The sequence below is a fragment of the Dreissena polymorpha genome, chromosome 14 (assembly GCF_020536995.1).
Source record: "Dreissena polymorpha isolate Duluth1 chromosome 14, UMN_Dpol_1.0, whole genome shotgun sequence".
In the NCBI taxonomy this organism is placed as follows: Eukaryota; Metazoa; Mollusca; class Bivalvia; order Myida; family Dreissenidae; genus Dreissena; species Dreissena polymorpha.
This window is the reverse complement of record NC_068368.1, coordinates 69,203,418-69,229,632: the sequence shown is the minus strand read 5'-3', so window position 1 is coordinate 69,229,632 and position 26,215 is coordinate 69,203,418. Positions and strand designations below refer to the sequence as shown.

General features: G+C 37.4%; 1 protein-coding gene across 4 annotated transcripts in view; it reads right to left on the bottom strand.

Moving 5' to 3' along the window:
* Positions 1–26,215, bottom strand: part of LOC127859075 (uncharacterized) — a 49,280-nt gene that overhangs the window by 3,437 nt on the left and 19,628 nt on the right. For 2 of the 4 annotated variants that reach the window (XM_052396503.1, XM_052396500.1), the window contains exons 2-3: positions 3,463–3,494; positions 178–742 (exon numbers count right to left, since the gene is read on the bottom strand). In XM_052396503.1, the coding sequence (XP_052252463.1) occupies positions 178–742; positions 3,463–3,471 (574 nt within the window). In that variant the 5' untranslated portion in view covers positions 3,472–3,494. Of the gene's footprint in view, positions 1–177; positions 743–3,462; positions 3,495–18,824; positions 18,852–21,742; positions 21,900–26,215 lie in introns of those variants that run through there. The other 2 variants (XM_052396502.1, XM_052396501.1) reach the window with 2 other exon arrangements.

Sequence of the window (26,215 nt, the reverse complement as noted above, 5' to 3'; positions counted from 1 at the left end):
AAAACAGAGTATATGTTCAGGTTTGCATTTCAGATTTGCATATCGGGTTTACGTTTCAGGTTTGCATTTCAGGTTTGTATCGCAGGTCTGCGCTTCTCCTTAACAAGTGATTAATCAAACAAATATCAATTATATGTATACAACGATACATCAAGACCGCTTGCAATACACAGCTACCTGTAAATGGCGCGAGCCCGATTCCAATAACTGAGGCCACATTTCCCAAGAATCCTTCTACCTCATTCTGGCTTTCTTCACTGTCGATCGCTCTGGCCCGGTTTTCCAGCGTCCCCGCGTCATTGTTCATACTGACAATGTCCGCCGCAAACGACGCGATCTGGAAATTTATTCCCTGAATTTCCGCCTCTATGTTTTTCAGAGTTAGCTGGTCCGTAGCGATGGTAGTTTCATGCGTTTGTTTACGTCCTCGGCAAGATTCGTTGTTTGAGTGAACATTTGTTTGAAGAGCAAGTGCCGCATCGCGAACAGCCCTCATTTTAAAGGTAATGCCGTCTAAAGATATTCGCATGCCTTGAACATTGACATCTCCCGCACTTTTCGCTGCCAAAATGAGCTTCTTCTGAACAAGAATGGCGCCTCCTTCGTTTCTCATGGTAGACTCGTAAATGTTAAAACATTCTCGCCCTTTCCATACCATCTGATAAATTGAAGTTTTGATATCCGGGTCGAGAATAAGCAAGGACGACAATGTCGTAAAACTTAACCTCATCGTTGACAACTCCTGTAAAACGTGTCAATTATAACCACACGATAATGATAACAATACAAAACAACGTGGGACTTTCGTATGGAACTTAAAGTAATATCACAACCGGATGTGTTTATTGCTTATCAAATATATGTTTAAGTCATTAAAAATGTCATTTTCTGTACATGTATACTAATTTAAAACAACGCTTAAAGTTCATGCATTCATTTCCGGTTTAAAGCATATTTTAAGGCGTCTTTTTCAAAATAATATCATTATTTTGAGATCTATAGTATACATGCAAAAATAATTACAATGGCAATATTGCATGTAAAAAAGCGTACGAATCACCATTTGTTACTATGTAAAATGTGATAAACAAGAGCTTTGCCACAGAGAAAACAGAAGTCCCGTACTGGGTAAATGTTATCGGAGTTGCGTACTGGGTAAATGTTGTCGTAGTCCCGTACTGTGTTAAAGTTATCGGAGTCCCGTACTGGGTTAATGTTGTCGTAGTCCCGTACTGTGTTAATGTTATCGGAGTCCCATACTGGTATAAATTTATCGGAGTCCCGTACTGGGTTAATGTAGTTGGAGTCCCGTACTAAGTTAATGTTGTCGTAGTCTCTTACTGGGTTTATGTTGTCAGAGTCCCGCATTGGGTTAATGTTATTGGAGGCGCTTTCTTGGTTAATGTGGTCGAATTCCCGTACTGTGTTAATGTTATCGGAGTCACGTACTGTGTTAATGTTATCGGATTCACGTACTGTGTTAATGTTATCGGAGTCACGTACTGGGTTAAATGTTATATGAGTCCCGTACTGGGTTAATGTTATATGAGTCCCGTACTGGGTTAATGTTATATGAGTCCCGTACTGGGTTAATGTTATATGAGTCCCGTACTGGGTTAATGTTTGCGGAGTTCCCGTAATCAGTAATTGTTGTCAAAGTCCCGTACTGGTTTAATGTTGTCTTAGACACATACTTCGTTATTGTTGCTGGTGTCCCGTTTTTGGTTAATATGTCGAAGCCCCGTACTGGGTTAATATTATCGGAGTCCAGTACTGGGCTAATATTGTTGAAGTCCCGTACTTAAGTTATGTTATCGGAGTTCCGTACTGGGTAAATGTTGTCGGAGTTCCGTACTGGGTAAATGTTATCGGAGTACCGTACTGGTATATTGTTATCGGAGTCCCGTACTGGGTTAATGTTATCGGAGTCCCGTACTGGGTTAACGTTATCGGCGTCGAGTGCTGGGTTAATGTTATCTGAGTCGTTACTGGGAAAATGTTGTAATTGTTCCGTACTGTGTTAATGTTGTCAAAGTCCCGCACTGGGTTAATTTTTTCAGAGTCCCGTGCTGGGTTTATGTTATCGGAGTCCCGTGCTGGGTTTATGTTATCGGAGTCCCGTGCTGGCTTAAAGTTATCGGAGTCCCGTACTGGGTTAATGTTATCGGAGGTCCGTGCTGGGTTAATGTTGTCGGAGTCCCGTGCTGGGTTGATGATATCGGCGTCGGGTCCTGAGTTAATGTTGTCAAAGTCACGTACTTGGTTAATGTTGTCAAAGTCCCGTATTGGGTTAAAGTTATCGGAGTCCCGTGCTGGGTTAATGTTGTCGGAGTCCCGTGCTTGGTTAATGTTATCGGAGGTCCGTGCTGGGTTAATGTTGTCGGAGTCCCGTACTGGGTTAATGTTATCGGAGGTCCATATTATCGGAGGTCCGTGCTGGGTTAATGTTGTCGGAGTCCCGTGCTGGGTTAATGTTATCGGCGTCGCGTCCTGAGTTATTGTTGTCGGAGTCCCGTATTGGGTTAATGTTATCACAGTCGCATACTGGGTTAATGTTTTTGGAGTAAGAAGAGAATCTATATAGATTCATTAACCCAGCTTAAGTACTTTCTAGTTATTTCAATAGGCAGATTTTAGTTTTAAATTATTTTCTGTAACGATTGCAACACAAGATTTTCGTCTGCCGAAAATACTCTTAACTAACGTGCTTATAAACCATATTGGTCTCTATACACATACCAAGTTTCATCAATCAAGCTTAAGCACTTGGTGTCGCAGTAACAATATTATAGTTTTCACTCACTTCTGTTACCACAGAAACCACAATCATGTCTTACAAAAAACTAAAATAACGTGCATATTATACATTGTCCATTATATGGCCTTCTATACATGAGTTTCATAAACGTAACTTAATTACTTTTTGTTTATCGCAGCATACGGTGTGTTTTTTTCAGGTGGACAGACGGACGGACGGACAAACTGACAATGATGCAATATCCTGTATATTCCCAATATTTCCATAATAATCCACATACCTAGTTTCATCAACCTAGCTTAAGTAATAATAAAGTTTTCGCAGGATGCATATTTTAGTTTTCACGTATTTCTGTAACCATACCAAGCACATGTTTTCTGACGAGAAAACTGAAATAACATGCAACTTCACCAATATAGCATTCTAACCACATACTGAGTTTCATCTACCTAGCTTTTTGTAATTACATTTTGAGTAACTTTACGCAGAACCCAGATTTTTCGAACGAATGGACAAAACTTAAACAATATGCATATTCTCTTTAAGGCCCTCGCACCCAGCTTAAATACGTGTTCAGTTGTCGCAGGATCCAGACGAACACACGCTCGGACGGTTGGACTGACACACGGACGGACCTATAGGCGGTTAACCTATAGTCCCCTCCGGTTGCACCGTTAAGTGACTAATAAAAGTAAATTACTCACCAAAGACATCGTGTAGCCTATAGATACTGTAACTGCAAAAGTCTCAAAATACGTTCAGTACGATACTGTTATCGTTATTAACCCATTTATGCCTAGTGGACTCTCCCATCCTTCTTAATTAGATCAAATTATTTCCAAAATTAGGGATGTCTGGTATATTTATTTCTATTTTAGAATATTCTTACAGAAATTTATTTAAGCAAACAGCGCAGACCATGGGTTTACGCTGTTTGCCGAGGCCTTTTTTCTAGAAGCTAGGCATAAATGGGTTACCGGGTAACAGGTATTGTAAGAAAGGAAGATATCAAGTTATAACCGTTGAGGTTATTATTGTCCTTGTACATTAATATTTGTGAACATTCATGTGACACACTTGCATGTAACAGCAAAATAGGTCTGTACCTAGGGATTTGTTGAGTTCCGAATCAGGTCTATTACAAAAAGTGCATGCCACACGCATATACAATATTTTATTTCAATTCGTCCCAAATTGTGTTTGTCTGTTGTGTGCAAAATAAAAACAGGCAAGAGCTTATTCCGTTTGTTAAATCCAAATTGTTCAAGTGTATCCGTGCAGTACAGCGATATTTTGTCAGCTGCTAAATATAGACTGTGTAAAACTGAATTTATTTTATGAAAATATGTTCATTTTCAAATTGTTAAATCTAAATATTAAATTGGTTTATGTATTTGCATAATCTGCAATAAATGCTTTTTGCAAAATACAATCATATTACACATACATATACACAGTGGGATAAAGTTCGGCTATTCAAAGAATAAGGAAAATAATTAGTAGAATGCAAATTATATATATCGGTGAAAAACATATACAAACACTTGTTAATATAACAAAACAAGAGTAGTTAAGGTGCACAAAAATAAATAAATGATCTATTTTCACTTCAACGTTGCAAAAGAAATAAATGTCGATACCTAACGGATAAGTTTAAATGACGATGTTGACATATTTTTTTCGAAATTGCACAAGATATTAAATGAAAACTGCTCTGTAAAAAGGGGGTTAAATACATGTGCGTAAACTGTCGTCCAAGATAAGCCTGTGCAGTCCGCACAGTCTAATCAGAGACGACACTTTCCGCCGAAACTAGAATTTTGATAAGAAGAGACTTTCTTTAAACGCAAAAAAAACATAAAAACGGAAAGTGTCGTCCTTGATTAGCCTGTGCGGACTGCACATGCTAATCTGGGACGGCACTTTACGCACATGCATTAAACCCCCTTTTCTCAGAGCGCGACTCAAACTTTATGTTGGACCACAGATCTTTATATACTTGTCAAATACATAGAACATGACATTCAGATTCAGTCACAACAGTAGTGCACACTTTACACTTCCTTTTTTGTGTTTATGATGAGAACACACTCGTAATCTACTCAATGCAATTCTATGCTTTTCATAATCTACACAAATCAAGTAGGTTTCACAAATAAATTATAATTTAAATGTATTAAAGTATTTAAGCTTACTTTGATACTCTTAATATTCAAACCAAGTTTGAATGTAAATATCACGGACTCTTTGTTTTAGCAAATAAATGTAATCGATTTCGTGATACTGGTACAAACACAAATTACTGAAACCAATTGAAACGAATGCAATTTTAACAGCATAAGACTTACACAATTTGCTATCATTATGTATGCAATCATCATCAGTGATCAATTTATAAAACACTTTAGTAGTAAAGTGTGATCTCGTGATTTTACACCAATAATTGAGGACAAATTAATTTCAAATGACAGGAGATTCGATGCGACCAAGTTTACCTAGCACAGCATCATTTGATGTTTGGTGACGAACTCAAAGTATTTGCTTGCACATTTTTTAGTGCAATTTATCAACCTCGGGCATATTATACATTGACCAGAATTCGCAGCCATACGTGTGTTACCAGTTAGCCTGTGTTACCAGAGAGCCTGTGTTACCAGTGAGTCTGTGTTAAGAGTGAGCTTGTGTTACCAGTGAGCCTGTGTTACCAGTGAGCATGTGTAACCAGTGAGCATGTGTTACCAGTGAGCCTGTGTTACGAGTGAGCCTGTTTTACGAGTGAACCTGTTTTACGAGTGAGCCTGTGTTACCAGTGAACCTGTGTTACCAGTGAGCCTGTGTTACCAGTGAGACTGTGTTAAGAGTGAGCCTGTGTTACCAATGAGCCTGTGTTACCAGTGAGCATGTGTAACCAGTGAGCCTGTGTTACCAGTGAACCTGTTTTACGAGTGAGCCTGTGTTACCAGTGAGCATGTGTTACCAGTAAGCCTGTGTTACCAGTGAGCTTATGTTACCAGTGAGCCTGTGTTACCAGTGAGCCTGTGTTACCAGTGAGCCTGTGTTACCAGTGAGCATGTGTAACCAGTGAGCCTGTGTAACCAGTCAGCCTGTTTTACGAGTGAACCTGTGTTACCAGTGAGCATGTGTTACCAGCAAACCTGTGTTACCAGTGAGCCTGTGTAACCAGTGAGCCTGTGTTACCAGTGAGCCTGTGTTACCAGTGAGGCTGTGTTACCAGTGGGCCTGTGTTACCAGTGATCCTGTATTACCAGTGAGGCTGTATTACCAGTGAGCCTGTGTTACCAGTGAGGCTGTGTTACCAGTGAGCCTGTGTTACCAGTAAGCCTGTGTTACCAGTTAGCCTGTGTTACCAGTGAACCTGTGTTACCAGTGAGCCTGTGTTACCAGTGAGCCTGTATTACCAGTGAGGCTGTATTACCAGTGAACCTGTTTTACGAGTGAACCTGTCTTACCAGTGAGCATGTGTTACCAGTGAGCCTGTGTTACCAGTGAGCCTGTGTTACCAGTGAGCCTGTGTTACCAGTGAGTCTGTATTACCAGTGAGGCTGTATTACCAGTGAACCTGTGTTACCAGTGAGCCTGTGTTACCAGTGAGCCTGTGTTACCAGTGAGCCTGTGTTACCAGTGAGCCTGTGTGAACTGGTTTGCCTACGAACCCGTATTGTTTTGCACTCTTTCTTTTATTATAATTAGAGCTAGCTTGTATGTGCGTAAAATGCTTATATGTGCAAGTAAACAAAAAGTTATTTAATAACCAAGCGTGATATAATATTTGACAAACTATTTAAAAAAAGCTTTACTTAACAATGAAGCGATAATGTAGACACGATAATTCCTTAACAGCATTTTCATCATTAACCACAATAATCGTTTTTATACTAACACTGTAAATGAAAGTGATTCTAAAAATAGCCATGACTGGATTTCCAAATTTAATCACATCTACAGTTAAACTGCGGAGAAGCACGAAAGCGAAAGTGGTTTACAAACAAAAATGCGTTATATCCTAATTATTCAAACCACAGGTGGTTAGCGTGTGGCTATGATATTAATTAGTGATAACATCATTTTGAATGATAAAAAAAGCACTATTATATATATATATATATATATATATATATATATATATATATATATATATATATATATATATATATATATATATATATATATATTTATGGTAGTGAATTTTGTCAGAAAACTTAATTTTTCGTTATAATATGATGATTTATCCCTCAAAATGATTTTCTCACTAATTAATATCATAGCCACACGCTTACCACCTCCTGTTATTCAAACAAATGATCTTCAAATATATATGACGTGTCTTATATGAAATTATTCTCGGTTTGAGAAATACGGTATAGTATGGTTTAATACGTGTTATTAAGAAGAGAGATTATGGTAATGGTTTAGCGCGTATAATGCACGGGTTTTGTGTGCATGTTTTAGCGCGAAAGCGCACGAGTTTTTCGTTTTGGGGTATATATGATTTGCACATCTAGTGAGACGCCATTCGAGGGTTGTTTTTGACAGGCAAAGTTATGTAGCGAGAAAACGAAAGGGTGATAAAGTAGTTTAGGCGTTCATTTGCGAAATACATAGTATTCGGAAGGAGATTTTCGATGAGAGGACTGATTCTCTGCTAGAAGCGGAATGGTGAGCTGAAACTTCGAACAAAGGTCAGACTTGTTGGTTCTGTTTATTGTAATAACACTGGCAACAACATTCCGATTGAAATTAACACAGGTTGTGTTCCTTGTTAACTTTAATGATAAGTATATTCAATAACATGCTCCATATCTTTATTTGTGCTGTTGTTTTTGTTTAGTTCCAACTATTCAGATACATCAATTGATTTGATTATTGGGTAAAAATGAAACTATTTAAGTTCAAAAAGATGTCGCAAATGTAATGGTCTGGTAGGATTATATATAGGTAAGGCCACATAGTGTGTCACTCCAGGTTGTTTTGATAGCAGAGTTAGATCACTCTCCCTCATGTTTTTACGAACACCTTGCTTTATTTTTTATTGTTTTTAGATATAAAACCTTATATGGTAATACATGTGTTACAAGTTTGTGTATTAGTTCCAAGCGTATAATTCAACAAACGATTAATAACAATTAACTGCCGTTTTCCTTATAATTCAGCTAGATGGTTGTGTGCGATATATGACGTGGTATGATAATGAGCGGATGGAAATTTATGCAAACATATCTTTAAACTATTCAGGTATTCCAATTGTGAATTAAGAATGAAACATGAAAAAAATCGATACATTACTGAAATATATATTATATTCATCTATGAAACAGCTATAGAGACTTGTCTTGTAAACTTTTTTCGAAACATGTTTGTGTTGTGCATATATTACATCTCGTTCACTGGATATTGAATAAACAGTTTATATGTTATTGTTGTATACAATTAAAAAATTTCTCTAAATTGAATTAAAACATTAAGAGTAATTATATTTTTCATAATAATTTAAGACGTTAAGTTTTCCCTGCAAGGTTGGTGTCAATAATGGTGCATGCATATGTGCTAATTAATTTACGATATTTTGGATAAACTGTGGTATAAATTTGGTTTGAAAAGAGCGTTGACAATAAGACTGTTGTTTTAAACTTAGATGAAAGGCATTTATCGGTTTTGTTAAATTTAGTTTCGTCATAGTTAAATGCATTTTTAAAGATTAGGTACTGTAATGATAACAAAAGTAGACCGGATTTATTTGCAATATAAGTCATTTTGTTTTCGTGATAGTTTTTGTTCTTGTTTGGTGGCCTGTTGGCTTGATGTGTAAAGACATTTTGCTTTTATGGTGTTTGGCTGTTTTTTGAATGCCAGTTAACACGTGTAATTTGCTTATCGTTTTGGTGAAAGCCAGTTGACCAGATGTGGATAAACCCAGTTAGCGCGTGTAGTTTGTTAACCAAATTTGTTAAAACGTGCGTTTACATTTACATTTTTGTTTTTATTTAATGTTAAGATTGTACTGTTCGAAGGATATTATATATGTTGGAGAACATTAAATGTATGTTATTAAGGGCCAGATTGGCTTATGTAAATTAACCGGTTGGCTCGGGTTGTCCGTTGACAGTTTGTTGAAAGCAGATTTTTTCAGATGCGTATAAGCCAGTTTGCTTGCGTGTCAATTCACTAAAATGTCTAAAACACATGTTGAAATTGCATTTACACATGTTTGCGAAGTTTATTTTTTCAGAAGCTGGACAGTTCGAAGAATAAATAATGAATAGTGTAACATTATAGTAAGAGGGCAGCTCGAAAGGTATAAAAAAAAAAAAAATTGTTTTTTTTTTGTTTTTTTTTTGTAATTATGTGTTAGAAAATAACTTGTTAAGATTAATAATGATGCTTTTATTGATGATGATGTTATAAATGTTGATGATGATGCTAACGTTATTGATGAGGAGGAGGAATAGTTGACAGTATTTTGTGAATGGATAATACTACATTAACGAATTTTGAGTGAATGAAATTATTTTAGGTTTGATAAATACCGAATGATGTTGGTCTGTACATATTATTTAGAAGAGAAAGTGAGTATGGTTATTGTTTAGCACGTAAAAATGAATGAGTTTCTAGGTTTTGCGTTTAATTGAACAAAAACAAGTAACGGTTCAGCAACAGGGATTATTCTCAGATGGTACATGTATTCCTTTTAGGGTCACAGAAATTCAACTTTGCATCAATACCGGTTTTCTTTGAGATTTGTTTGATGGGTTAAAATTCCAAAAATTTACGAGTTTTGCAGCCGACCAAGTACCTATAGCTTTGTATTTGAGTGTGTTAAGCATTTTGTTGTTTTCAAATTAGTAAATCAAAATTAATACGGTGTTCTAGTATATCAATTGAGCTTATGCTATTGCCATGGAAATTTGAGCCAGGGTTCGATCAGTAGCTTAAAGTATGTCTGTGTTGGTGAATTGAACCTTAAAACAAATGTCAAGTCGGTAGTTTTAATTTTAAGAGCAGAACATACGTATTGATTGTGAGAACATTAGTAAAATGTGTTTGGTATTTGTGCATGTCTCTTGTGGTCATTGGACCAAGTTGTTTAATGCCAATTGGCCTGATTTTGAAAGCCAGTTGGCTTGTATGGTCAGTTGACCGTTTTTAAAGCCATTCTATATGGTGTGTGAAAGCCTGATGGCTTGTGTTGTCAGGTTACCGAACTTTCTTGGAACGAAAGTCTCATAGAATTTACAATATTTGCAAGAGTATTGTTTGCAATGCAGTAACTGGACAGTTCGAATAGTATATTAAGTATTGAAGAACATAAAGGTATGGTTTATGTAGTATGTTATAATTATTACTAGGATTATTATGATGTATTTTATTTGGGTGCATTCGGAGAATTGCAAAGCCGGTAGTTAAAAAAGAGCCTATTACATCAGATATATTAAAGAAATTTTATCACACTTTTGTTTCTGAGAGCGATTGTTCTTTGGGGTATTTAAGAGGCGTTACAATATTTTTCTTATTTTATGCTGGTTTTTTAGGATAAGTGAAATTTTGTCTGTTAAAAGATCAGATGTTGGATTTTTAGATACGCATTGTGATATTAAAGTTGAAAAGTCAAAAACGGACATTTTAAGAGAGGGTAATACTGTTCTGATTGCAAAAACTAATACAGACACATGACCTGTGAAATTGTTTGAAAAGTATTTGTGTGTTGCAGATATTGCATGTTCATCTACTGATTATGTGTTTAGACCAGTTTATTTGTGTAATGTTAAACACTGTTTCAAATTGATTTCTAATAATAAGCATATAAGTTATTCTACTATAAATGATAGTTTTAAGAAGAAGTTAAGTCTATTGGGTTATGTTTCTTCTAAATATGGACTTCATTCTTTTCGTGCTGGTGGAGCATCTATAAGTGCCAATAATAAGACTGTGGATAGACTTTGGCAAAGGCATGGTAGATGAAAAAGTGTTTCCACTAAGGACGGATATGTTAAAGATTCTTTGAAAGACAGATTATCGGTGTCGCTAAATTTAGATTTGTGAAAAGTCATTATTAATGTATGTGTGATTTGAAATGTATGATGTGTTGTTCGTAGCACATTTAAAGACACTATAATATATTATTATATAAATGGTTTGGAAATGCTTTTGAGTATTATTAAGTTCTGTGTTTGTGTTGTGTGTATGTTCCTTGTGGTCATTGGACCAATTTGTTTACGGCCATTTGGCCTGATTTGGTAAGCCAGTTGGCTTGTATGGTCAGTTGACCGTTTTTTAAAGCAAGTTGATCTGATGTGTGAAAGCCGGTTGGCTTTTGTGAGTTGAACTTATTTTCTTAAAAAGCATGTTCACATGGAATTAACAATCTTTGCAAGTTTATTTTTTGCAGTGCAGTAACTGGACAGTACGAATGGTATATTAAGTATTGGAGAACATAAAGGTATGGTTTATGTAGTATGTTATTATTATTATAAGGATTATGATTATGATATTTTTTTTTCCGTTTTAATGTTTATCATTTATTTTGTAAATATTGTTTTATTATATCTGTTTAATTCTCTTGTGCATTATTCGATTGGTCATTTGACCGTTTGTGAAGGCCAGAGTGTGCCTGATGTTGATTAGCCGTTTGGCTTGTGTGGTCATTTGACCGTTGTTGAAGGCCATAGTGTGCCTATTTTGATTGAATTAATTTTATTGCTTTTACAAATGTTTGTAATTGTATCTTTTCAGTTAAAACACAGTTCGAGAGGTATATAACGTGGTGGAGAATATTTAGGTATTCATTTTATGTTTTATATTATTTGTATTCTCTCTTTGTTTTATTCGAAAGTCCTGTCAAATACAAGCACTCACTCCTATTTTGTCTTTGGTTTATTATTTGTTTGATAATGATAATGATGATGTTATGGGTTATAAAGATGATGAGATTTTAATAGTATTTTGAGAATAGAGAATAATAAATTTACTCATAACTATGAGTAAATCAAATTTGAATGTTTTTATCGAAAAAGTGCTGATATCGTTCAAGTTGTTTTTATTGATTTGTCTCATGATATATTTAGTATTTCTATTTTAATGTACATATACATTAAAACATTTCAAAACACGTAATGAAACATAAAAGCGAAACATGTCACAAGCGATACATATAGACAGATCTATTGCTTACGGTAAAAGCATTGGCAAAGTTTCGTATCTCCTCCAGATTAAGTTCCCCTACTCCCTCCCAATTTTGAACTCGCGATGGGAGAGTTATTAAAACTATTAGGACGTAATTACGCTAAATTGCGTCAAAATGATTGTAATATCTGTTGTAATAATTGTGCATTATATTTTACACACTACGCATGTAGATTTTCGACATGATGAATGTTCACATGTTTAGATGCGACGACACTAAGCAATGTTTTATTGTCTGTAGCTTTATAATTTGAGCCGCGCTCATGGCTTAATGCATGAGTATAAAGTGTAATCCCAGTTTAGCCTGTGCGGTATACACAGGCTAATCAGGGAAAAAACTTTCCGCTTTTATTGTATATTTCGTTTAAAGGAAGCCTTTTCTTAGCGAAAATCCAGTTTCAGTGGAAAGTGTTGTCCCTGATTATCTTGGATGATACTTTACGCGCATGCATTCAGACACGTTTTCTCAGAATTATGTTCATTTTTATTTGCTTTTATCTGTTTTTCTAATTGCTGAAACATGTTACCCTGTATATATATATCTGACAGTTATAACATTACACGCCTGGTATCATCAGAATATTTCCGAAAACAATGCATTTATGTTAAAGCAAACAATGTTGATTAATTACATCTAATTTAGTGTTGATGCTATGTTGATGTTGTTATTTCTTTTTTGATCTCACAATGCTTATTATATATCACTAAAATATATCAGCCGCACTTTGGGGAAAAAAGGGCTTAATGCATGTCGTCTCAGATTAGCCGGTGCAGTCCTCAGAGGCTGGTAAGGGACAACACTATCCGCTTTCATGGATTTTTCGTTTAATGGAAGTATCGTGTAAACGCAAATCCAGTCTAGGCGACTGCACAGGCTAATCTGGGACGACACTACGCAAATGCATTAAGCCCGGTTTTCCTAGAGCACAGCTCGTATATATTCCTTAACAGAGCAATAGTAGCTTATCCGCGTAAATATTTTTAAATTATCATGCTTTATTGATGAAAAAACTAGTTTTTATATTGTTTACATAAATTGTACTCGTTTCCCGATTTTCTAGTGATGTACATTTTCTCATTTCTACCTTTTTCCCACATGATATAATACATGAACAACTGTTGTTTGCATACATTCGTGTAACCACAATTTGTTATTATCTGACATTTTCCACTTTATTCCATCAATTTCATTTTTAAAACACAATAATTAATATATATATGATTGTTAATGCATTAATCTGTATTTGACTGTTTACAACTAAAGTATATTTGACTGTTTACATACTAATGTATATTTGACTTTTTACACTTATTTAGCTGTTAATACACTTATGTATTTTTTACTGTTTACGCACGGATGTATAGTTAACTGTTTAAGCATTGATATATATTTGATTGTTTACACATCAGTGTATATTTTACTGTTTACACATTGATGTATATTTTACTGTTTACAATGTTATACACTTCACTGTTTACACAGTGATGTGTATTTGACTGTAAGCCTAAGGACGTCTTTTTGGCTGTTAACACACTTATTTATAGTTGACTGTTTACACACTGATGTATATTTGACTGGTTACATATTGATGTCTATTTGACTGATCATGCACTGACGTGTATTTGATTGCAAACACACTTATTTATATTTGACTGTTTACTCAGTGACTTATGTTTGACTGTATAAACACATATTTATTTCGGACTATTTAGACCCTGATGTATAATTGACTGTTTACTGAGTGATATATATTTGACTGTTCACACACTGATTTTACTGTTTACACGGCGTTGCATTTGTGACTCTTTGAACAATCACGTATGTTTGACTGTTTACATATTGATGTATATTTGACTGTTTACACACTAATGTATATTTGACGGTTTACACCCTAATATTCCTTTGACTGTTTTCACTCTCATGTACATTTGACTGTTCACATATTGATGGATGTTTGACTGTTCACATATATATGTATATTTCAATGTTTTCAGAGTGATGTATATGTTAATGTTACAGAGTGATGTATATTTGTCTGTTTACAGAGTTATGTACATTTGACTGTTCACACATTGATGTATTTATGACTGTTCACACACTGATGTATATTTGACTGTAAACACATGTATGTATACTTGACTGTTTGCACAGTGGTGAATATTTTACTGTTTTCCCATTGATTATACATTTGATTGTTTACACACTGAGGTGTATTTGAAATTTACAAATTGATATATACTTGACTGTTTACACACTAATGTATATTTGTCTGTTTACATATTGAACTGGGCTTAATGATTGTGCGTGAAGTGTCGTTCAAGATTAGCCTGTGCTGTTCGCACAGGCTAATCAGGGTCGAACATTGATGCATAATCTGGTTTTTTGTTTAGATGAGAGTTCCTTTAAACAAAAAAATCCATAAAAGCGGAAAGTGTTGTCCCTGATTCGCCTGTGCGGACTGACATAAAATCGTGTTTTGATGTTTACACATAAATTTTATATAGTTAAATGTCTTAGTATTTTTCAGATTTAATGCATAAATGGGTGTAGATATGTGAGGAAGCACGACATTTATTCATCTAGAAATAAATGGATTTTTTATTTAACAGCTCACATAAAATTCTTTATTTAAGTAGCATTTTCTTACATTAATTACTTCATCAACATTGCTTTCATGCAGTCAGCAAAAATTATAACTATCTAAGCTTTATGAAGATAAAAATAAGTGTTTTAAATGGATCTTTTCCCGTTGTAGTAAATTGTCAAAATTGGAAAAAAATGTTTCGGATTAGCAAATTTTCGTTGTAGTTATGATGAGGAAACTGTTATATTGAACATATACCCTGCTCTGAAATGTCCATCGTATGCATCTTTTGACGATTTAAAGACTTGAAAATTATAAAGCGTTGCAACGCAAAACGATTGAATAATTTGGAAGGTTGTGTTGTTGTCGTTAAATTGTGTGATAATACGAGGAGTGCTTATATAAAGCATAAAATACATCATTTATTGTTTGAGCAAGTATGGCCGAGTTTTCTAAGCGATATACTTTTACTCCAGATTTCAGTGGTTCGAGTCCATTTGGGGGCTACTTTTTTCTTTCTTTAATTGTATTCTTGTTTTTTTAACAGGAGCTTTTTATATCTAATGTTTACATTAATGAGTATAAGGCATTTTATGAAAAACGTCAATACACGCCAAAATCTGTAAAAAGGCCTCTGTGTTTGGGTTAAACCTAACCGTAACCCCTAACTCTTAAATCCCGTTTTCGCATAGCGAGTATCATATACAATTATGTAATAACCAAACGGACGTTGACGTTCAAGAATAGCACAGTAAATCTTTAAATAATTGTTTAAGTACAAACATTTAATACAAAAGTGTATACAACGGCTGCCTTTCAAGTCAAAATAATATTTCTTTGTAAATATTTAGAAACTGTTTCGAGTGTTAGGCATATTAGGCTAACTTAAATACCAGGGGGTCACAATATGGACGGGTTGGAGGAGAGACGGTTGCTCTGCGAGGCGAGGATTTAAGGACCGCCCCCTGCTTTCGGTATGTGACCATCTGGCTGTGCGAGTATAGCGGAATATATTGTTATCTTGACCAAACTAGACCAATCTTAGTTTCCCTGACCTCTCGGCATAGATCTGCACCCAGCCAAGTTTCAGGTACTTACGACTCTCACCAAGGGTTTTCCCTGAAGATCTGGTTTTCTTTGTTTTAATTAGACAGTCGGCTTCCCCTGGTCCGCACCAGTTCTAAGTTGACCGCTAGTCGCCGGCCGAAGTGAGCGAGCGCCCCGAGAGACACCCTCTGCAAGCTGCGCCGGTCCACGGACAGACTAGGGTGAGCGGTTTGGACTAGGCCGCGAGGCCTAGCACAAACATCGCCCGCAACCTACCCGCTTTTACCGCAGCCCGACCGGCACGGCCCTAAGAGCCAATCCTTTTCCCGAATTTACGCATCTATTTTGCCGACTTCCCTTACCTATATTGCTCTATCGACTATAGGCTGTTCACCTTGGAGACCTGCTGCGGATATGGGTACGGTCAGGCATGAGATATACAGAGTCATGCTCGAATTTACAAGGGCGGACAGAGGCGCTCCGGACACCGCAAGAGCCGATTTGCGTTTCGGCGACAACGTCACTATCTATGTGCACGCCGATTCCAGGCAGTCCGCGCCTTTCAGAAAAAAAAGAACTCTTATCGGGGTTTCTGCCGACGTCTACGAGGTCGTTTGCGTTGCCGCATTTTTTAACCAGAGTGTATTAGACAGCCTCCAGCCCCACCTTTCAGAGCGGAGTTCCCCTAACGCTTTGGGCCGACTGACCCATGTTCAACTGCTGTTCACATGCACCCTTCTACACTTCAGTCTTCAAAGTTCTCGTTTGAATATTTGCTACTACCACCAAGATCTGCACTCGCGGCGGCTCCATCCAGCCTCACGGCCCAGACTTCAGCGCCACCACGACGGCCCTCTTACTCGTCGACGCATGGCTCCCTTGGAGCTCGTATTGCGGTGACGGCCATGTATAGGCTCGACGCCTCAGCGCCATCCATTTTCAGGGCTAGTTGATTCGGAAGGTGAGTTGTTTCACACTCCTTAGCGGATTTCGACTTCCATGGTCACAGTCCTGATGTCTGTATCAACCAACACCTGTCGTGCAATTCACATTAGTTCACGCAGCTTGCTGCGATTTTCAGCTAAGCACGAGCCCAGTGATCCGCCGCATAGAGTTCTTTTTGACTGCACATTGACGGATCGACTCGCGGTCGCCGTGAGGCAGCCGGAGGCCCGCGCTTTGACGCCGTGCAGACTTGAGTTCGAGGGTGACTTGTACTAGTCGAAACCGAGTGGTCCGTGAACAACGATCGGGGCGGCGGCGACTCTGCGTCGCCGCTCTTTGAACCTCGCGAGGCAACCAAGCAAGCGGTCCCGCTAGCCTCGCGGTTGCGAGCCCCCGAGGTACCCCACAGTCCGGATGCTAAGGCGGATTCCGCGTCCGTTCGCATTTCGCCCCGGCGTTTCCAGCGTATCGGACACGACGCCTACATCAACGTGGGCTAGTAGCGCGTGCGGCAGCCAGTACCTCGGCCGCACGCTCGACTTTGTTTTCTGCGCCGCGGCGCAGGGCCCTGACGACTGGGACCGCGCGCGACTTGCCTGTGGTTTTGAGATTAGCAAAGCGCTTCGGCTCTCTGCGATAGCCTCGGTAATGATTTCACCTACGGATACCTTGTTACGACTTAAACGACCTCGGTCAACTTGCGCATCTTCTCGGCGCACCGATAGCCGGACGCGAAGCCGGCCCAAGGGTCCAATCCGAAGAGCTCATTGACTGGAGCGATCGGTAGTAGCGACCGGTGGTGTGTACAAAGGGCAGGGACGTAATCAACGCGAGCTGGTGACTCGCGCTTACTTGGAATTCCTCGTTCATGGGGAACAATTGCAAGCCACAATCCCTATCACGAATTGGGTTTAACGGATTTCCCGGCCCTCTCGTGTCATATATAATGTATAACTAATCATCATGTTTTATGTGTCACATTTTTATCTCCACATTTCGAAGAAAGTAATGGTTTCGAGATTGGTATATGTGTAAGAAACCATACAAGATTGTTGTTCAGTATGCATGTTATCACTTTTAACCTATACAAGGCAGATAACCCTAAATTTACAACTATATTTTGAGTGAGAAAGCTTTATTATTTGAATATATGACAACGTTATTGAAGTTTTAAAAGTTGAACGGTTAATTTGGATATACATGTATAAAGGTATACAAATGTAATATATAGTTGAACCTGTTATATTGTATGGTTTTAATTGTATTCATGCCAAGATTCATGTAACGTGTATATACACATATCAGCTCATTATTATGGAGTAGTCATATATTTGTTTGGTATATTTGAATACAAAAGCAAAGACGAATTAGTGACTGACTTTGCTTTTAATATCTTGTTGATTTCATTTTGAATTGTATCGTCGATCATTGGCTCGGTCCCATTTGAGGTTACGATTGCGTAAATAAATTCCTTCTTTGTTCTAAAAAAAGGATGCAATCTTCAACGTCACGTTTTACCACGGCGAGCTTCGTTTTTATACATGGGGCGAGTATAATCATAAGGTATTAATGTAGCCCACTGTTTCGATAATACCAAACAACGAACGCACAATTGTGTTCAAAGGTTAGCTTTACGTCAATGTACGTTCCTTCGACACCAAAGCGCGATGCAACATTTATTGAATCTGTAACTGCTGCTATCCAGTACAAAGTATTATTTGTGGTGTGTTATTGACTGCTCCTGAAAACGTTTATTATCAGTCGATAACCAAGCCATTTGTTTCACTTTGTTTAGTTTTCCCTTTCAAATTTTGAACCTGAAGGTAAGCGCGTTACGTATGGAATTACGTTGTTAACCAACTTATTGCCAACATCTTATGATCTTCATAAAGACCATTCCGCTAGATGTTCTAAAAACAAAACTGTTTATGTGTTAATAAACTAGAGATTGTCGCGTTTATGCAATGAAAATATGCATCTATTCGTGATATCCGCGCTGATGCATGGGCTCATTTTGCAAACACCAATTGTGCCTCATCCTGAAAATATGAACCGTTCTGCAATGCTCTAAGAACGTCACTTTATCACAATTGCTTAACCCCGTTCAACAAAAAAAGCAGACACCAACATACTTTGGGAAATGTACCGCTTCTAGTTCGTTAGGAAATAATATTTCCATATACCGCCACAAAGTGATATAACAAAAGAGGCCGTCAGATCAAAAATAAATGTTTCCCCTTCCGACTCGTTGAAAATATAGGAACGGCAGGTATGTACGAGAATGATTTTACCATTTACATGTTGCTCTTGAAGCTTTACTGAAAATGAACTACATGTGTATAAAATTAAATGCTTAAACACTATGTACTTGAAATACGGACAAGATCTAAAATGGATAAGATTGCAAACTTTATCACTAGACAAATTTGAAATGACAAATTTAAATTTTAACTGTCCTTTTCATGAATGAACTAGATATGTGACTATAATAGTTCTTGATTTTCTTTATACTTAGTAACTTAGACACCGCAAATAATCCACTTAACAATATCTCTATTGTCAAACTGTTGCTCACGTGCATGTTTTGTTGTGTGTCGATGCGGATGATAAATCACTTAACAAATAGACCGGACATATTAAAGACTTCCCAATTAAAAACTGGCGAGAGCGTCAATCATCGATAAAGCTAAAGTACCAGTCAAAAAATACTTTATATGCATATTAATTCGCTAAAGTAATTACCAGACCTTTAATGTTGAGGAAAAATCCCTTAAAGTAGTTCTTACAATTTAAAACATGAGGGCAAATAACTTAATTATGTTGTGTACGTTTCGGGCATACAATAAGGTGTAATCGACCAACTTTGGCATAATGTGCCAATACGTTTTCATTAAGTAATTCAATTATTATAATACATTACATGATGTGTTAAGGCATATACATTTACTTTTTATTACTTTTAACGAAAACTTAAACGACAACACAATGTTTCCTTTCAACGAAAGAAGCTAAAGTATTGAATACTTTATTTCGCAGACTTGCAACTATCGTGATCGCATGGCAAACATGCGCCGTGAACAACTATAGGGTAGATTTGTTAACATGGCGTTTCGTATCCATTTGTTTATCTTACCGAAATCATTATGGTTTACGTTGCCGCAATGTTGGTGAGTAAGTTGAGATGGGAAAACAAACATAATTTCAATTTAGGCCAATTTAAAATGATGACCAGACTCAAGTGTACTTTCAAAGGTCAATATTGGCATCTCTTGCGTTTGAGAACGTAACACGGAGAAGCGTTGTTGTCCACCCTTACCAGCTAAATTTTGATCCAGCATTCAGTTATTCCATAGTATGGGACGTTAAGGTTCAGGGCTAACGGAAGTTAACTGAACTTAAACCAATAAGTAGGAATGGAAATAGATTGGAAGAAAGATTTTTCCCCAATAACAATACTAATAACAATACTTATCTTAACAGCATGTTTGCATATACATGCTATTTTAGTAGCAGGGGGTGCAGATTACAGACGTTTTAATTATAACTGTTTACCCTTTTGCCAAGAATAAAACACCTAATGTAAGTGTGAGTCTCTTCAAAACTTTTGAACCATGCGTGGATAAGGATATTTAGGTGCCTAAGTACGAACGAAAGAATTGTTAATCCAGTTATGTATGATATTTATTTGTTTTCATTTGAAAAAAAGTAAATATACCGTAAGCAAACATTCACTTATTAACCAATATTATATATTTGGTTTAATGAAGCTACAACAACTATGATGAAAAGTGCATTATTTTTACAACACACAGGTACCAAGATTTCTGTAATCATAATAGTGTAATTGTATGGTGAAATATATCTGTTATTGTAATACTGTAATATAAAATATTGATCATGAAATTGTTACCCCGGCTTGACAATGCTGAGATAGATTAGGGTTCCATGTACAGTTGTATTGACACTATCAACAGATTGTCGAAACACATAGTCCCTAACCATTCGTTCAAACAAGATTTTAAAATAAATGTAATTCAAAACAGGGTTATTATAATTCATTACTGAGACAAAATATTTGTCACTAGCTCGAATCGAAGCATGTTCACACTTCACAACTCATGGTTTTACACCATTGTTTCGAAACTAGCTCAGAACATTTGCTTCTATGTCTCGGTCGAGTTGAACTCGGACGTTAGTACGTATTTACTCCTAGCTTAATGTTAAAAACGTATTCAATATGAATAGCTTGTGAACACTTGTGGGAACTATAAAACCATTATAAATGAATGTGTCTTTAACTCTTAAACCTGTAACTGTTAGCCTCTTGTTGCAAGCGTTAACACAGAGCCGCATATCAGCTTGTCTAAAGCAATCATATCACATTCCCTAATTAACACACAAGTTGTAACTTGGGATAAGGTGTCCTGGAATCATGACCAATGCCACCATATGAGTCATTGAGAATATATAATTTAGGTTATCGTTCCCTTAACAAAACATCACGAATTTTTGCATGTATTCGGATAGAGAACAAACGCGAAAATTATATGAACTAACTCTGTGTTCATGAATCTGCGTAAGACTATCTTTGAATGTCTCATTTCAGAGTTAATAAAGAAAACTAGTTCTTATATTAATTCACCATTTAAATTGTCAAATTCAAACGAAAACCATATTTAAAGCGGCCCCGTTACAGATTGGAAAAAACATCTTAATATTTGGTGATAGATTCCATTTTATTGAATGACTAAAATTATAACTCCTTTGGTAGGTTTGGGAAATCCGTGCGACTTATGAAAGCCTCATAAAACCTGAAATTACTTAAGTTAGCGTGATGGTAGTTGCCATCAAGTAATCCAGTTTTTAATCCAGGCGGAGACAATTAGTGCGTTCATTTTTATTTATTTTACAATAAATTAATATTATTCGAAACATTCGGTTAATGATAAACAAAATTACAAACATATGCAGACACATGTCTGTACTAAAACGTTAATATTAAAGTTTCCTTATTATGTTTTAAGCATTTAAAAAGACTGTGCTACATGTGCAGATCATCAATATCGCATTAATTGAATAGAGAGAAACGAACGAACAACAACTTGCATCATATCGCTCTTTTCTGTTTATAAACGAAACCAACACAACAATGAGCCTGTCTTTAACCCTAACCCTCTAACCCTAACCCTAACCCCAACCCAACACTGACCTGTCTCTGGGAAAACCGCACTTTATGCGTTAAAGTTTCGTCCAAGACTATCCTACTCAGTCCGAACTGAATGGAATTTCGATAAGAAGAGACTTGCAAATATAAACTCCATAGAAGCGGAAAGTGTCTAAGCGAATTGTGCAGGCTAATCTTGGAAATACTGGGACGCATATGAATAAAGCCCGAAACCTAGAGCGTGGCTCGATAAGATAGCATAACTTGACCTAGCTAGTGGATATTGAGTCAGGATTCTCATAACAATACAACAGATACTCAGAGAAATTCTTCAATGATTTCCTCTATCAGGTTAAACAAAACGCGCTGCTTTCGATGCTGCAGTAAATATCGTAAATATGATCTTTGAATACTGCGATAATAATCCGAGTTTAATAACGATAAAAAACCACTGCCGTTATGTTCGATACTTGTTTTATTAGACCACATACAATATGCTAATTATCATACTTTTAAAAAATTATTACAATGCTGGATGTTTCATGTCCTTTTTAATATATTATCATCATAATTATGCGTGCAACACTTGGCATTGGGGTTATCTGAGTTGTTAGGCAAATAATGTGATATGGTGATGCTTCATTCGTTCGCCTTATCGTTATTGGGATGTATGCGAATTAAACAGCTGAAAAACGATTGGAGTATTTAAATAAGACCGTTTTTGAAATTTACAAGGTCATGTTCATGTAAATAATATGTAAAGCACAGTTCATGATGGAGACATTGTCAACGTTGAAGCGTGAATAGAAAGAACCGTTTTGCATATCTACTTATCTACTTGTAACCATATTTGTTTATGTTTCCTCGTCATCGTCATCACCATCATCACCAGCACCACCACCACCATCATCAGCGTCGTCGTCATCGTTGTCGTCGTTGTCTCCGTCTTCATCGTCGTAGTCATCATTATCACCACCACAACTACTACCACCACCACCACCACTATCATCATCATCATCATCATCATCATCATCATCATCATCATCATCATCATCATCATCATCATCATTCATCATCATCATCATCATCATCATCATCATCATCATCATCATCATCATCATCATCATCATCATCATCATCATCATCACCATCATGATCATCATCATCATCATCATCATCATCATCATCATCATCATCATCATCATCATCATCATCATCATCATCCTTTTATGTGATATGCTGGTTATTGTACTGATGCCAAATGCCCAAATGTGTGAAAAATACATTATAGTTTATGATTTTAAAGTATGAACCTATTTTTTGTTTGGATACAAAAGCAAAGATGAACAATTGACAGAGTTTGTTTTCATCGAAATGAAACCTCTGTCATCGGCCATGTCACATTTGAAGTTTCACTTTCTAAAATAAATTACTTCTTTGTTCTGTATAACATGTTTAATATTCGACGTAAATTTTCAGAATGACAAGCTACTTCCCATTACATGGTTGTTAAGATAGGGCCATAAACTTGTTACCATTATGTCAGGTAGGCACATTTGTAAGCTTTATACCAGACGTTTCGTCATCATCTCGGACAGCCGCCATGATATTTCCGGTAAGATGTTTGCTGCGTCCCACAATACATGCCCCGACCTCTTGTTATCTGACAGAGGTGGACATGATTGCTGCATGAATGACGCACACATCTAGCCATCAGATAAATGGCTAAAGGAAGTTAACCTCAAACAAACTTCAAACGGTGGACATGTGATTGTCAACGGAATGGATTCGTTGCCACAGCGGGTGCACTCAAAATGAAAAATAATTATCAGCTTCGAGCTTCATTTCTTACAGATTAACTATAAACAAAGGACTACGTGAAAAAAATTAGAACGGAACTTGTGTAACCTCTCGCTATCAGGTGTGTAACCTCTCGCTATCAGGTGTGTAACCTCTCGCTATCAGGTGTGTAACCTCTCGCTATCAGGTGTGTAACCTCTCGCTATCAGGTGTGTAACCTCTCGCTATCAGGTGGATAGTTATTGTGATAGCTTATTTCGCATTTGTTCTTGTAAAATGCTTGTTTGGCCTTGTGGCAAACCATCGTTATCAGGTATCGGACAGGAAAGGAGACATTTCGTTCGGTGATTTGCGCTAGGCTCGGCCTGAGATAACTGTCGTCCAAGATAAGCCTGTACAGTCCGCACAGTCTAATAAGAGACCACACTTTCCGCCGAAACTAGAATTTTGATAAGAAGAGACTTTCTTCAAACGAAAAAATACAATTAAAGTGGAAAGTGTCGTCCTTGGTTAGCCTGTGCGGACTGCACATGCTAATCTGGGACGGCACTTTACGCACATGCATTTAACCCCCTTTTCTCAGAGCGCGACTCAAACTTTATGTTGGACCACGGATCTCTATATACTTGTCAAATACATAGAGAACACAATCGACTTCGTAATCTACTCAATGCAATCCTATGATTTTAATTATTTACACAAATCAAGTAGGTTTCACAAATAAATTATTGTTTAATTGTATTATAACTTTTAAGCTTACTTTGATACTCTTAATATTCAAACCAAGTTTGAATGTAAATATAACGGACTCTTTGTTTTAGCAAATGAATGTAATCGATTTTGTGATACTGGTACAAATCACAAACTGCTATCAATTTTGATGCAATGATCATCCGTAGATAATATATTAACCCATTTATGCCTAGCGTCAAGAAAAAAGGCCTTGGCAAACAGCGTAGACCCAGATAAGACGCCACATGATGCGGCGTCTCTTCAGGGTTCGCGCTGTTTGCTTAAAGACATTTCTGTAAGAAATATTCTCAATTAAGAAATAAATATACTAGACATCCCTAATTTTGGAAATAAATTGATCCAATTTAGAAGGATTTGAGAGTCCACTAGGCATAAATGGGTTAAACACTTTAGTAGTAAAGTATGATCTCGTGATTTTACACCAATAATTGAGAACAAATTTATCTAAATGACAGGCGATTGGAAGCGAACAAGTTAAGCTAGCACAGCAGCATTTGATGTTTGGATACGAACCCAAAGTATTTGCTTACAATTTTTTAAGTGCAAATTATCAACCTCGGGCATATAACAAATTGATCAGAATTCGCAGCCATACGTGTGTTACCAGTGAGCCTGTGTTACCAGTGAGCTTGTGTCACCAGTGAGCTTGTGTTACCAGTGAGCCTGTGTTACCAGTTAGCCTGTGTTACCAGTGAACCTGTGTTACCAGTGAACCTGTGTTACCAGTGAGACTGTGTTACCAATGAACCTGTGTTACCAGTGAGCCTGTGTTACCAGTGAGCCTGTGTTACCAGTGAGCCTGTTTACCAGTGAGCCTGTGTTACCAGTGAGCCTGTGTTACCAGTGAACCTGTGTTACCAGTAAGCAAATGTTACCATTGAGCCTGTGTAACCAGTGAGCCTGTGTTACCAGTGAGCCTGTGTTACCAGTGAGCCTGTGTTACCAGAGTGCCTGTGTTACCAGTGAGCCTGTGTAACCAGTGAGCCTGTGTTACCAGTGAGCCTGTGTTACCAGTGAGCCTGTGTTACCAATGAGCCTGTGTAACCAGTGAGCCTGTGTTACCAGTGAGTCTGTGTTACCAGTGAGCCTGTGTTACCAGTGAGCCTGTGTAACCAGTGAGCCTGTGTTACCAGTGAGCCTGTGTTACCAGTGAGCCTGTGTTACCAGTGAGCCTGTGTAACCAGTGAGCCTGTGTTACCAGTGAGCCTGTGTTACCAGTGAGCCTTTGACACCAGTGAGACTTTGTTACCAGTGAGCCTGTTTTACCAGTGAACCTGTGTTACCAGTGAGCCTGTGTTACCAGTGAGCCTGTGTTACCAGTGAGCCTGTGTTACCAGTGAGCATGTGTAATAAGTGAGCCTGTGCTATTAGTGAGCCTGTGTTATCAGTGAGCCTGTTTTACCAGTGAGCCAGTGTTACCAGAGTGCCTGTGTTACCAGTGAGCCTGTGTTACCAGTGAGCCTGAGTTACCAGTGAGCCTGTTTACCAGTGAGCCTGTGTTACCAGTGAGCCTGTGTTACCAGTGAACCTGTGTTACCAGTGAGCAAGTGTTACCATTGAGCCTGTGTAACCAGTGAGCCTGTGTTACCAGTGAGCCTGTGTTACCAGTGAGCCTGTGTTACCAGTGAGTCTGTGTTACCTGTGAGCCTGTATTATCAGTGAGCCTGTGTTACCAGTGAGCCTGTGTTACCAGTGAGCCTGTGAAACCAGTGAGCCTGTGTTACCAGTGAGCCTGTGTTACCAGTGAGCCTGTGTTACCAGTGAGCCTGTGTTACCAGTGAGCCTGTGTAACCAGTGAGCCTGTGTTACCATTGAGCCTGTGTTACCAGTGAGCCTGTGTTACCAGTGAGACTTTGTCACCAGTGAGCCTGTTTTACCAGTGAACCTGTGTTACCAGTGAGCCTGTGTTACTAGTGAGCCTGTGTTACCAGTGAGCCTGTGTTACCAGTGAGCATGTGTAATAAG